Source organism: Malaclemys terrapin, chromosome 1 (assembly GCF_027887155.1).
Source record: "Malaclemys terrapin pileata isolate rMalTer1 chromosome 1, rMalTer1.hap1, whole genome shotgun sequence".
NCBI lineage: Eukaryota > Metazoa > Chordata > Testudines > Emydidae > Malaclemys > Malaclemys terrapin.
In genome coordinates, this window is record NC_071505.1 from 305,347,003 (window position 1) to 305,361,350 (window position 14,348).

A 14,348-nucleotide genomic window follows, 5' to 3' on the forward strand; every position below is an offset into this window, starting at 1 on the left:
CAGTGGTTGCCTTTTTAAATTCAGGTTCCAACCTCTCATTACCCTCTGAATTGTACCTAATCTTGACCTCGAGAGTCAGTGCTGAAAAGTCACAGCTGCACTGTCATTTTAGACCAGTTCTGCTTCCAGTTTTCCTGATGACAATAGGATTACTGCATGACCTCAAACCTTATAATACTGTCTAAAACATTTCAGGGTGTAAAATTTAATGCCTACTCCAATTCATCTCTTCCCTCCCCTCCCCTCCCGCACCACTTAGTGTCTGAAAGGACAAGCTAATTTAGTCTCTGCCATTCCATCAGGAATTAGGGCTTCATGGGGAGAGGGATGAATAATGAAAATGCCTCATTATTTTCAGCCCCAACACACAGTGTGATTGCACTGAAACCTTTACATGAAACTGAAATGATAAAAGCAACAGCTGTCATTTTATCTTACAGGAAGATGAATACAAAAATGGTAATGACAAAGACATTTCAAAATGAATCTCAAAAAGATTAACATAACTAATTCTGGTACTTCCAAGTCTCATGCTCTTGCTGAGAAACCATCATTCGTAAATTAACTTATTGACTTAGCCCCCAAAAGTTATTTGTTTAAAAATCCAAGTCTAAGAAAGGAGGCAGGAATTAAGGAATCATCTGTCCATACTATTGAAGTAGCCAAGCTTTTTCTGTCATTTTTGAAAACCGACCTCCTTCGATGTTTCTGCAGTAACTGCTTTAACTTCTCCTTAAAGAAAGTGGTGATGAGAGTGTAGAGAATTGGGTTTAAGGCACTGTTTATTGGCAGAATAAATATCACTATCCAGAAAGTGACAGTGCCTAGAAAAAATCACAATGAAATACAGAACTTTAGAAGATAATCAGCATTTTCTTTTGGTATGAAGTACATAGAAGCATCCATGTGAATGTTGCTTCTTACTTCTGATGTCTGAAGGGCAGTTTTTTTAATGGAGTAAAACATACTGACATATGAAAACACTATTATGATGAATGCTTGTAGGTTCACACCTTTTGGGAAAAACAGAAGATTCAAAAATAGGAAATCCTATAAAAGGGATATCCTCGTATCTTCCTTGTCTCCCATCATTTTTATATTCTTTCTTCCTTTCTAACTTTATTATAAATATTCATCACTGCAGATAGCTTTTTATTGTTAGAAGTATGTCCTATATATTTTCTGCTGTAACAAAGCCTTCTTAAGTACATGTACTCCCCTCTGTTACATAGTGTAAAATGAAGGATTCTGTAGTAACTTACTATAGAAACAGATAGCTTCCAGAATTCCCCAGAGGTCTGAGCCCCTGACTAGATATGCTCCAATAAGGCTGGAACACAAAGTATCTGTAGGAATCCTGCATATCGATCGCAGTCGGCTTTGGACTTAACTATCTAGAGCAGTGGTCCCCACCCTTTTTACCTCGTGCCCCCCCTTACCCTTCTGTGTACCCCCCCCCCCCGAGCCAGGAGCGGGGCCGTGGCTCCAGGACGGGAAGATGCAGATGGGGTAAGGGAGCTGAGGCTGGAGCCACAGCAGTGGGCAGAGGCGGGAGCGGGGCTGAGACTGGCAACTGGGGCCTCGGCCACAGGGTTGGGAACCGTGGTGGGGAGCAGATCCCTGGGTGTGGGCCAGACAGCTGGGGCCTCGGGCATGGATCTCTGGGCACGGGGTTGGCAGCTGGGGCCCCGGGTGTGGGGCCGGGAGCGGAGCCCTAGGTGCGAGGCTAGCAGCTGGAGTTGGGGCCAGGACCAGCCAGGGCCAGGAGCACAGCTGGGTGGTGCTCCCTTCCCATCCCCCATAAGGGCTGAACCAGGCCCCAGCTGCGCGCCCCTGAACTCTGTGCCTCCCTAGGGGTGTGCACCCCACAGTTTGGGGACCCTCTGATCTAGAGTAATTTTGTATCATCTGCAAACTGCAACCTCACATATACACATAGGAAGACATGGTCCATTCTGTGATGAGTGTAGAATCTAATTTTATACAAGACACAAGTGAATGTAACAAACAAAAGGAGGGAAAGAAGTGGGGGCAGGGACATGGCTAACAATAATAAGATAATTCAATTATATAGCCATGGCCAATTCTAGGGGCCAGCAAGCAGGGGAGTCAGTCTGGGCACCAATTTCCAGGGGGTGCCATATCGCTGTGCCAGTTGGTCATTTTATTTGTTTGTTTTGCTGCTCCATGGGGTGCAGAAAATGCTTTCTGCCCAGGCTGGCAAAGGCTTAGGGCCTTTCCTGTACATAGCTGCACTGTATGCACAACATGATGGTTCCAAATCTTTTGAAACCTTTCCACTTTATAAATTAGTAAAATCAGGTATCCCCAACCACCATTCAACCTAGTCCTCACTGGGGATCATAATGGATCAAACCATCAAATTACAAAAGCAGATAACTTAGGTGCAGTATAATAGCAGAAAATAGCAGTCATATAAGATTAACACAGAGAATCTGAGGAATCATTTCCCTAGTTAGGCTATAAATTGCACTAGGAATAAGCAGCCACAAAAAAACTAAATAAAAACTCTAGTATGGAATACACACCACCATGCCAAAGATTAAGCATTAGTCAAACTCTTGGCACACTGTCTTCCCTCTGCCCCACAATCCCTAAGCCACATTTATACACTGCCAAAATATTTATATTTAACAATTATCCCCAATTTTTGTCTCTTGGTCACTGTTCCCAGGTTTTCTTTTAGCAAAACAGGCAAAAAATAACTATAAACAAAAATATAGGGTTGATGTTTGTCCAGAATCACATTCCCCTCCTGAGTCACAAGTGTGAGGGCAATAAACTTTCCAAAGACTACGTCAAACTCATGTAGCAATCCCCTGTTCAGTTAAAAGAAAAAAAAAAAGCTTCAGGCTATGCCACTTGGCAGGTATGAGCTCGCAAAGAAGGCCTCGCCTCTTTTTTCAAAAACAGAACCAAAATATGAATGATGGAAATCTTCTGTGATGAGGCATCCTGCTGAAAAACCCATTATACTTAGCACTGATTTGGGAAATACTGCATTTCCATGTTCACTGCAAATGTTATGAGCTGTAAATATAAAATGACACAGCAGGTGAGGGAAGATAACTCTCTTCTGTGTTCTTGCTATACTAAACTATTCAGTTTAAAGATTTTGGTTTGAGGCAGTTTTCCTGGAACTGACAGAATGACCTTTTTGCGAGATCTTGATCTCTTCCAAGGAGGTTTTAGTGCAAGCTCAGGCAAATGAAGAGATAATTTTTGTTTTTGTTTTAGGCCCCAGTTCAGGAAGATTCTAAAGCAGTGTGTAACATTAGCTACATAAGTAGCCCTACTGGTTTGTATATGATCACTTTAAGTACATGAGCAATGCACATATATAAATACTTTGCTGAATCAGAGCCTTAGTAATTTTTACTTGGGACTCACTAGAGTTGAGTAAGGACTACTTGCATGACCAGGGTTGCAGAAATAGGACCTGTTTTAGATATACTTTTATTTTTGCTGCATTCACAGTAGGACTGGCTTATTAAAAAAGAAAAATTCAGAGGTTGCTGATTCAAATGTTTAAATTATTCCATCCACAAATACTGTTTGCAAATGTTGGGGTTTATTTTAGATTGTCCCCCCCAATCCCTTTTTAAAGAATCAAGAATCCAATATTGTTTTCAGTGCTTAATAGGAGGCTATCAAAATTCTTTTGTGGAAGATGATTTCTTATAAATATTTTATTGATATTAAAATTTGACAATAATAAATTCATTACAAATACATTAATAAGACTTTGTTTGTTTTCCTCAATTGCCTCCTGTGTAAGACTTCTCATAAACAACTATTTTCCGTCCTTCCATTGAACCTCTTTATTTAAAAGTTATTGTTCCATAGTATGACCTATATATTAACAAATATATGTATATGTTACAAACATAGGGTGTGATTACAGAAATCCAACCCGCCTCCCCAAGGGCCATGTGCTCCTCTCTTGCAGCAAACTGCATGGAGGGAGCAGAGCTGCACATAAAGAGAGACAAGAAAATGTTGCAAGAGTTAGCACCAAATCATGCCAGCTGATTCATAGATTCTAGGACTGGAAGGGACCTTGAGAGGTCATCGAATCCAATCCCCTGCCCACATGGCAGGACCAAATACTGTCTAGACCATCCCTGATAGACATTTATCTAACCTACTCTTAAATATCTCCAGAGATGGAGATTCCACAACCTCCCTAGGCAGTTTATTCCAGTGTTTAACCACCCTGACAGTTAGGAACTTTTTCCTAATGTCCAGTCTAAACCTCCCTTGCTGATATGCATGCAACTCCTACTTGTGGACTGTAAAGTGGACTTGGATAAAAATCCTCTTGTAAAGGAACACAGAGGATACCTCTCCAGGGAGGGGGCCCCCCATTATTGTGCAGGAATACTAAGGATACTTCTCTGGGGGAGAGGCTCCAGGATATTAGGAAAAGACAGGTAATAGTAATGGGGGACTTAGTTGGATGTGTGATGACTGGAAGAACTGCATGGTGAATTGTCTGCCAGGTGTAAAGATTGCAGACTTCTCGAAACATCTAGACAGACTTATATGCAGTGCTGGGAGCAGACAGTGGTCATGGTACATTAGGTAGAAAGGTAGAGGAGAGGTCCTGGGTGCCAAATTTAGTCTGCTAGGTAAGTGATTAAAATTCAGGACCTCCTTGGTAGCATTCTGGAAAATGCTTCCAGTTCCCCATGCAGGGCCAGTTATACAGGCAGAACTTCAGGGTCTCAATGCGTGGATGAAACGATGGTGTTCAGAGGAGGGATTTCGGTTTATTAGGGACTGGAGAACCTTTTAGGAAAGGAGGAGTCTTTATAGGAAGGTTGGGCTCCATCTAAACTAAAATGGAACCGGATTGCAGGCATGTAAAATTAAAAAGGTCAGAGAGGGGTTTTTAAAGTCAGAACTGGAGGAAAGCTGACAGGTGCAGAGGAGCACACGGTTTGAACAGACACATCCCTTAAGGTAGGATTTATTAAAGGGGATAATCTATATCTTAATAAAGAGGAAAGGACAGAAGTTGATAAAGTACAGGTAGGAACTGAAGAGAAACAGTCAAACAAAAAGGAGTCCCATTCAATTACATTGCATGAAGGCAGACAACTAAATAGTGACAAATTTTACAAATGCTAGAAGTCTAAATACTAAGATGGGTGAACTTGAGTGCCTGATATTAAATGAGGATATTGATATAATAGGCATTACAGAAACTTGCTGATACAATGATTCTCAATGGGACACAGTAAGACCAGGGTATAAAATATACAGGAATGACCGAATAGGTTGCACTGGTGTTGGAGTGGCACTACATGTGAAATAAAATATAGAGTGAAATATAGTAAAAATCTTGAATCAAACAGTACCATAGAATCTCTGTGAATAGAAATTCCATGCTTGAATAATAAGAGTATAGCAGTAGGAATATGCCACTGACTACCTGACCAGGATGGTGACTGTGAAATGCTCATGGAAATTACAGAGGCTAAATAAACAGAAACCCTAATAAAAATGGAGGATTTCAACTATCCCCATGTTGACTGAGTACATGTAACCTCAGGATGGGATGCAGAGATAAAATTTCTAGACACCATTTATGACTGCTTCTTGGAGCAGCTAGTCCTAGAACCCACAAGGGGAGAGGCAATTCCTAAGTGGAGCACAGGTTCTGGATCAAGAGGTGAATATAGCTGAACTGTTCGGTAATAGTGAGCATAATTTAATTAAATTTAACATCCCTATAAGTGAGGGAATATAGAAGAAACCCACCAGAGTAGCATTTAACTTCTTAAAGAGGAATTACACAAAAATGAGGAGGCTAGTTAGATGGAAATTAAAAGGAATGATCACAAGAGGGAAATGCCTGCAAGCTGCATGGAAACTTTTTAAAAACATCATAACAGAGGCTCAAACTATAAGTATATCCCAAATAAAAAAACAACAGTAAGATGACCAAAAAAAAATGCCACAATGGCTAAACAACAGAGTAAAAGAGGTAGGTAGAGACAAAAAGACATCTTTGAAAAATAGGAGGTCAAATCCCACTGAGGAAAATAAAAAAGGAACATAAACTCTGGCAAGTCATGTGTCAAAGTATAAGTAGACAGGCCAAAAAGGAATTTGAAGAGCAACTAGTAAAAGACACAAAAACTAGCAGGAAAAAAAATTAAGTACTTCAGAAGCAGGAAGCCTGTCGAACAATCATTGGGACCACTGTAAAAATATATCTGCTATACATGAGTTTTCTGTTGTCTGGAAATCAGTTTTTGTAGTGCAATAAGAGAAACAAGTAATAAAGATGTATGAAAATATTAAACTTACCAAGAAAAATCCCAAGAGAATACCCCTTGCCTCTAATTTCTTCTGTTTGATCAGAATAAAGTGGGAAACAAACTCCATTTTTTCCATAATAATTTCCAAAAAAATCCTCATCCCAAAATGAGATTATTGCTATTACAAACCCAATAAACCATATGGATACAAGGATTATTATTGTCTGATGCTTTCCTGGTCGGATATTACTGAAGGAAAAGACAATTACTAAATATTTTTCCAAAGTCAGATATGTCAACAACAAGACAGAGACCTCTGTAGAAAACATGGCCAGGAAACCCATGATATGACATGGTAAACTCTCCATCCACAGCACAGCATATTTTTTATATTGTCCACAGTATTTAATGTCAAAGACTTCAATGGAGAAGAAGTACACTCCCATCAGACAATCAGTACCTATTTAAAAAGAAATGTTCAGAGTTTATTAAAAATAGTTATTAAATTTAAAGATTTATATACTAAAAATGTTTTTAGAATTGGCCAGATCCTGGCTGACATATGCAGTAATGTAATTTAACCCAGAGTTTGTGGCATCAGAATGAATTTGATGGAAGTGGCTGAGATAGGGTGACCAGACAGCAAGTGAGAAAAACTGGGACAGGGGGTGGGAGGTAATAGGAGCCTATATAAGAAAAAGACCCAAAAATCGGGACTGTCTCTATAAAATTGGGACATCTGGTCAACCTAGTCTGAGATCATGCCATGAATACTAGGTTATGGCACTGTAGTAAATCTATGAACTGCAGGTAACCGACACCTCTCATTTGAAAATCACATACAGATAGGGAGATGAAACTACAAGCTAGTACTACTTGAGCCAAGGGAGAATTCTCTTAGCCTGGACGTAGAATCAGATTCCATATCCTCTCTATAGGCTAGAAGAGGGCAGCATCACACACTCATTTTATAAATGGAAGCCAGTATAAATTGACTTTAAAGAAGTTGCACTTGTTTATAGCAGATCTAAATTTGGCCCTGTGTTAATATTGTTCAAATGCAGGCTCTTAATTCCAAAATTATTGTTAGACAAAATATGGTGCATTAATTTGGAGTCAATATAATTTTCTGGCTAATTATGAAACATGGAATTTATAAACCACAGTGAAGTTTACTAGTTGCTGGTGCCAAAACTGAGAAGAATAAGATGGCACGGCACATCACAAAATGCATGCAATAGCCAGTCTAGCACTGGTTAACCTTTCTGTTTTCTTGGATGTAAAATTAACAGTAAAATTAATAAAGTGAAACCATTAGGCTGCATAGACTCTTCTTATACATCTTGACCATTTGAATTTAAGGGTTAAAAGCAACTTTCTGCTTATATTTAGAATATTGGAAAATGGGACAAAAATAGCAAAGTTTACTAATATTTTGAAGTTAATGCCTTGCTTATATTTTTATCTATAATGTAAATGGTTGAATACTCTAATGTACATAGTACAACGGTCTGTCTGATTTAAAAATAATACCACTAATATATACTTACAACACAACATTTTGATAGACGTGGTGTGCGTCTTGTTTTCAGCACTGATAAATGATCTCATTCCAATGACAAAAAGATTCCCAAAACAGGTAACACAAGCTATGACCCAGACAAATACTCTAAGAACATTAGCCAAGAGGTTCTCAAATGATGAAATCCCATCTGTTAATGGTGTGCACATTTGCACATGGAGTGCATAGGAACAATACGGAAAATTTTTGAAATAGTTGAAAGCAAAGAAATGAACATATAAAACTGCTGTTCAAGCACAGGTCAAAGTCACAGTTATGTATTAGATATGCAATTACACCTAAAGAAGTGAAAGAGAGGAAATTCTAACAATCAAAATTATGCCTATTGGTTTAAGTAGGAGGTGTAATGTGAATAGCATTTCGCATTAGTTAGTGTAACATGCCGCCAGTGTGAAGCCCTTGATCTGTGGCTGATATTAGAAGGCTTTTTGTCAAATCAGCTCAAAGCTGGTTTTGTTTTGAGAATGTGGCTACTTTGAACTGGTGACCCTAATGCATCCCTTTGCACTAATCCAATTCTGCTGCCTTCCTTTTCTTCATACTGGGTTGACAAAGATGCAGATCTGTTACCATGTCTTGGCAGAAAAGATTTTGCCAGGACACTACTTTGCTTTCTGCATTATCAGACTGCTGGTGTGTGGACTGACTGTAAGTTGATAGTTGACATTTAAGGCCCTCAGCAGACTGGATCTCATATATGTTACTGAGCTGACAATTCTGACTTCTTAGGCCAGATGGAATGTGGTTTCTGAGGAAGGCCCATTTCTGCAGAAGGGGTTTGTGTGGAAAAGTTCATTCCCAATGTATACTAAAAATAATAGTAAGTTTAAAGCTATTGACATTAGGGCTGTTGATTAATCGCAGTTAACTCACATGGTTAACTAAAAAAAATTAACTGTGATTAAAAAAATTTGTCATGATTTATCGCACTGTTAAACAATAGAATGCCAATTGAAACTTATTAAATATTTTTGGATGTTATGCTACATTTTCAAATATATTGATTTCTATTACAACAGAGAATACAAAGTGTACAGTGCTTACTTTATATTATGATTTTAATTACAAATATTTGCACTGTAAAAATGATAAAATAAATTGTATTTTTCAGTTCACCTCATACAAGTACTGAAGTGCAATCTCTTTATTGTGAAAGCGTAACTTACAAATGTAGTTTTTTTTGTTACATAACTGCACTCAAAAATAAAACAATGTAAAACTTTAGAGCCTACACATCCACTCAGTTCTACTTTTTGTTCAGCCAATTGCTGAGACAAACAAGTTTGTTTACATTTACACAGATACTGCTGACTGCTTCTTATTTACAATGTCACCTGAAAGTGAGAACAGTCATTCGCATGGCACTTTTGTAGCTGGCGTTGCAAGGTATTTACGTGCCAGATATGCTAAATATTCATATACCCCTTCATGCTTTGGCCACCATTACAGAGGACATGCTTCCATGCTGCTGATGCTTGTTAAAGAAAAATGTGTTAATTAAATTTGTGACTGAACGTCTTGGGGGAGAATTGTATGTCTCCTGTTCTGTTTTATCCGCATTCTGCCATATATTTCATGTTATTGCAGTGATGGATAATGACCCAGCACATGTTCGTTTTAAGAACACTTTCACAGCAGATTTGGCAAAATGAAAAGAAGGTTTCTAAGGATGGATACAGCACTCGACCCAAGGTTTAAGAATCTGAAGTGCCTTCCAAAATCTGAGAGGGACAAGGTGTGGAGAATGCTTTCAGATGTTTTAAAAGAGCAACACTCTGATGCAGAAACTACAGAGCCCAAACGACCAAAAAAGAAAATTAACCTTCTGCTGGTGGCATCTGACTCAGAAGGTGAAAATGAACATGTGTCGGTCGGCTCTGATTTGGATCGTTATCGAGTTGAACCCGTCATGAGCATGGATGCATGTATTCTGGAATGGTGGCTGAAGCATGAAGGAATCCTTAGTGCATCTGGCATATAAATATCTTGCAATGCCGGCTACAACAGTGCTATGCAAACACTTGTTCTCACTTTCAGGTGACATTGTAAACAAGACGTGGGCAGCATTATCTCCTGCAAATTGTAACCAAACTTGTTTGTCTGAGCGATTGCCTGAACAAGAAGTAGGACTGAGTGGACTTGTAGGTTCTAAAGTTTTACATTGTTTTATATTTGAATGCAGTTATTTTTTGTACATAATTCAACATTTGTAAGTTCAACTTTCATTATAAAGAGATTGCACTACAGTACTTGTATTAGGTGAATTGAAATATACTATTTCTTTTGTTTTTTACAGTGCAAATGTTTGTAATCAAAAAATAAAATAAGCACTGTACACTTTGTATTCTGTGTTGTAATTGAAATCAATATATTTGAAAACGTCCAAAAATATTTAAATAAATGGTATTCTCTTATTGTTTAACAGTGCGATTAATCGCACGATTAATTTTTTTTAATTGTGCGAGTAATCGTGATTAATTTTTTAAATCACTTGACAGCCCTAATTGACATATATTTACCAAAAGAAAATATACATTGGTGGCGCGTGAATCACAGGTTATGGGAGGCTAGCCCCCAGCCACGCCCTTCCACCCGAGGCCCTGCCCCTTCCACGCCCCCTGCCAGAGTCCAGAGCCCTCCGACCGCTGGCTTCAGCCGCAGGCTAGTGCCCCCAGCCCCAGAAGAGCAGGTGCTGTGCCTGCAGCCTCCCCAGCCCCAGAGCGCCAGGAGGGCAGGCAGCACAGCTCCAGCCTCCCCAGCCTCGGAGCGCTGGGAGGGCAGGCGGCATGCAACCAGCCTGATCCGGGGATACCGCACAGGGAGACTGGAGCAACACCGAGTGGGAAGCAGGATGGGGGGGGGTGTCTGAGGGCAGATTCTGGGTGGGGCCACACCTGGCTGTTTGGGGAGGCACAGCCTCTCACAGTCTATGATACCTGCTGTCCATGGAAATATAACTTATGATACTTTATAGTAGCATCTATGCTCTTGGTTCTAACACCTCCCAAACCTTTAGAGTGACAGAGTTTGTTTCATGGATCTCTCCTTCTAAAAGCTTTATCTTGGTCTGACATACACAGGAGGGCATTATTGCATATTTTGTCAACTCAGACGTTATGTTCCATATGCAAGAACAGTAGCTAAGTTTATAAGATACCCAATGAAGACCTCATGCATATTTGAAGAAAAAAACAAACATTAATATTGTGAATCACACAAAATCATAAGAATACTCTTACCACCAACTGCTAACAAAGGGTCTAATCATCCAACCCTGAGTCAAGCAAGTAATTCCACTGGTTTCAGTGGAACTACTAGCATGAATAAGGGTTGCAGGACTGGGCATAAAGGTTCTAATACATCAAAGCACTTAAGCATATGCTAAACTTTAAGCATGTTAAATCCCATTGACTTCAGTGAAACAAACATTTGGTTAAGCACTTTGCGGAATGCTTTAGGCACATGCTTGAAGTTAAGCCTGTGCTTGAGTGCTTTGCTGAATTGGGGCCCTAAAGGGCTGTAACAAAATATTGGCATAAAGATCAAATTCTAAAATCAAACATTTTATCAGTGTTTGTATCCATCTATAATCGTAAAACTTCCCACTCTATTTGTGAAATGATGCACGTGGATAATAAATTGTTAACGAATATCAAAAGTATAAAAATATGAAAGATACAAATATGCAATAAAATTAAAATGGGAAAATATTCATTAGAAGACACTATTTTTCTGAAATTATTGTGAAATGTATGAAAGTTGATATGCCAAATGACAGCATGTAGGTGTGACCCAGCCGTTTAGTGGGTGGGTCTGCCAATCATACAGAAATCTATTTAAGTTTCACACTTGGATGGCATGGGGAAGCTAGGAAAATTATGAAGCTTTCAGTTTTCAAGAAGAGTTGAGGGATGTCAGACAGAGTATAATTTGAGCTCTAGAAACAAAGTGAAGAAGAACACTGCACACTTGCTTCAGACTGCTTACTTTGTGTGTCATGGTAGAGAGGTAGCAAATGTGAACAGGGCCGGCTCCAGGCACCAGCGGAGGAAGCACGTGCCTGGGGCGGCACTCCATCCATTCTTGGGGCGGCACAGTCTGAGCGTTTTTTTTTTTTTTTGCTTGGGGCAGCAAAAATGGTGGTCGAGCCGGCCCTGAATGTGAATATTATGAGGGAGCCACAAAAGAAAAAAAAGGCAGCCTAGAATGAAGTGCTAGAGCAAAAGATTAAAGATGTTCAGTTAGAGTGGGATTGACCCTATAGTTACTGCCTTGGAGAGGAGAGAGACCTTGTGGCATGTGTCCTGGCTGGGGTCAATGAGGTGAGAGAAAACATGATCCATAAGCTGGGGTCCTCTGCCTCAAAAACAGGGGAAAAAAGGGGTTTTGTAGTTCAGAGGCATCCAATAGTACTACAAGCTATGACATGTTATGAAGCTACTGAGACATGACAGTAGAGGAAAATAGTCACGTGAAACTGTCTGCACAAACATATACAGCTCTTCCCCCAGCCAAAAGATACGTACTCTTTGCATACAGTAAGTTTTTGGGTAACTCTACCTCTCTTATGATGTTAATCACTTGAAGAGCTATTCTGCTTCCCAGAAGTATACGTAACTCCAAGTAATCAGGCAGAAACCCCCACCACCCGATGTCATAAAAGTGGTTACAGTGTGGGGAAGAGAGGGGTGATGCCCTATGGAAATATGAATTACATGGAGAAAATGTATTTTTCTTTATTTTATTTGTATAAAATGATATACTTAACATTTTTTGCAGAAACTGGACTCCATTGTGACAAATATTTTAGTATTTAATAATATGGAAAGACTTAATAATCAGAGCTACTTTGTACATTCTTATATGCTAAAGGAATGTCACCATGATGTCGGCTATTTTCCATGCATGCATGTAGGAAAGGTTCTTCAGGGACTGAAACATTCTTGACTTTATATTTGGAACCTCTATAGTTTCCAGGTCTCTGGAAAAGAAGTAAATTTCGTTATCTATAAACAAACTTTAAAATAGTTTTATTTTAGTTATCACATCCTGAATTACACGAAAAAGTGTATTTCCCAAATCACATGGTAATAAGTAGCCTGTGCACAATGCACAATATGCTATTGCAACAAGACTACTCTTAGTATTTTGTTCATCACAGTGAGCTTGTTTATGGAAGAGTATAGAATCATAGAAACGTATAGGACTGGAAGCTACCTAGAGGTCATCAAGTCCAGGCTCCTGTGCTAAATGGTCTAGTAAACCTGACAGGTGTTTGTCCAACCCGTTCTTAAAAACCTCCAATTAAGAGGATTCTACAACCTCCCTTGGAAGCCTATCCAGAGCTTAACTATCCTTATAGTTAGAAAGGTTTTCCTAATATCTTACCTAACTCTCTCTTGCTGCACATTAAGCCCATTATTTCTTGTCCTACCTTCAGTGGACGTGGAGGACAATTGATCATAGCCTCTCTAATAAAATAAAACACTTAACAAATCTGAAGACTATTATCAAGTCCCCCCTCAGTCTTCTTTTCTCAAGACTAGACATGCCCAGTGTTTTTAACCTTTCCTCATAGGCCAGGTTTTTTAAATCTTTTATCATTTTCATTACTTTTCTCTGGGTTCTCTGCAATTTGCCCACATCTTTCCTAAACATGGCACCCAGAACTGGACACAGTACTCTAGCTCAGGCCTCACCTGTGCCAAGTAGAGCAGGACAATTACTTCCCATGTCTGACACACGACATTCTTGTCAACACACCCCAGAATGATATTAGCCTTTTTCACAACTCATCACATTGTTGATTTACATTCAAGTTGTTATCCAATATAACCCCCAGATCCTTTTTAGTAGTGCTACCACCTAGCCAGTTATTCCCCATTTTGTAGTTATACATTTGACTTTTCCTTCCTAAGTGTATTACTTTGCTTTTCTCTTTATTGAATTTCATCTCGTTGATTTCAGACCAATTCTCCAATTTGTCAAGGTCATTTTGAATTCTAATCCTGACTCCAAAGTGCTTGCAACCACTCCCAGCTTGGGGTCATCCACAAATTTTATAATCATACTCTCCATTCCATTATCCAAGCCATTAAAGAAAATATAGTACTGGACCCAGGACTGATCCCTGCAAAGCCACAGTAGATACACCCTCCCAGTCTGATAGCAAACCATTATTAAGTACGCTTTGAATATGATCTTTCAACCAGTTGTGCACCCACCTCATAGTAATTTAATCTAGACCACATTTCCCTGAGTTTGCTTATGAGAATGTCATGAGGAACTGTCAAAAGCCTTTACTAAAAATCAAGATATATCATGTCTACTGCTCTGTCTCCATCCACTGGGCCAGTAACCCTATCAAAGAAGGAAATTAGGTTGGTTTGGCATGATCTGTTCTCGACAAATTCCATGCTGGCTATTCCTTATAACCCTATTATCCGCTAGCTGCTTACATATCTATTGTTTAATAA

General features: G+C 39.3%; 1 protein-coding gene across 1 annotated transcript in view; it reads right to left on the reverse strand.

Annotated features, from left to right (window-relative positions):
- Positions 1-588: 588 nt before the first annotated feature.
- The window catches only part of RXFP2 (relaxin family peptide receptor 2), a 59,443-nt gene continuing 45,683 nt past the window's right edge, over positions 589-14,348 (reverse strand). The window contains 4 exon segments of the mRNA XM_054034345.1: positions 589-1,013; positions 6,340-6,750; positions 7,841-8,067; positions 12,782-12,853. Of these exon segments, the coding sequence (XP_053890320.1) occupies positions 589-1,013; positions 6,340-6,750; positions 7,841-8,067; positions 12,782-12,853 (1,135 nt within the window).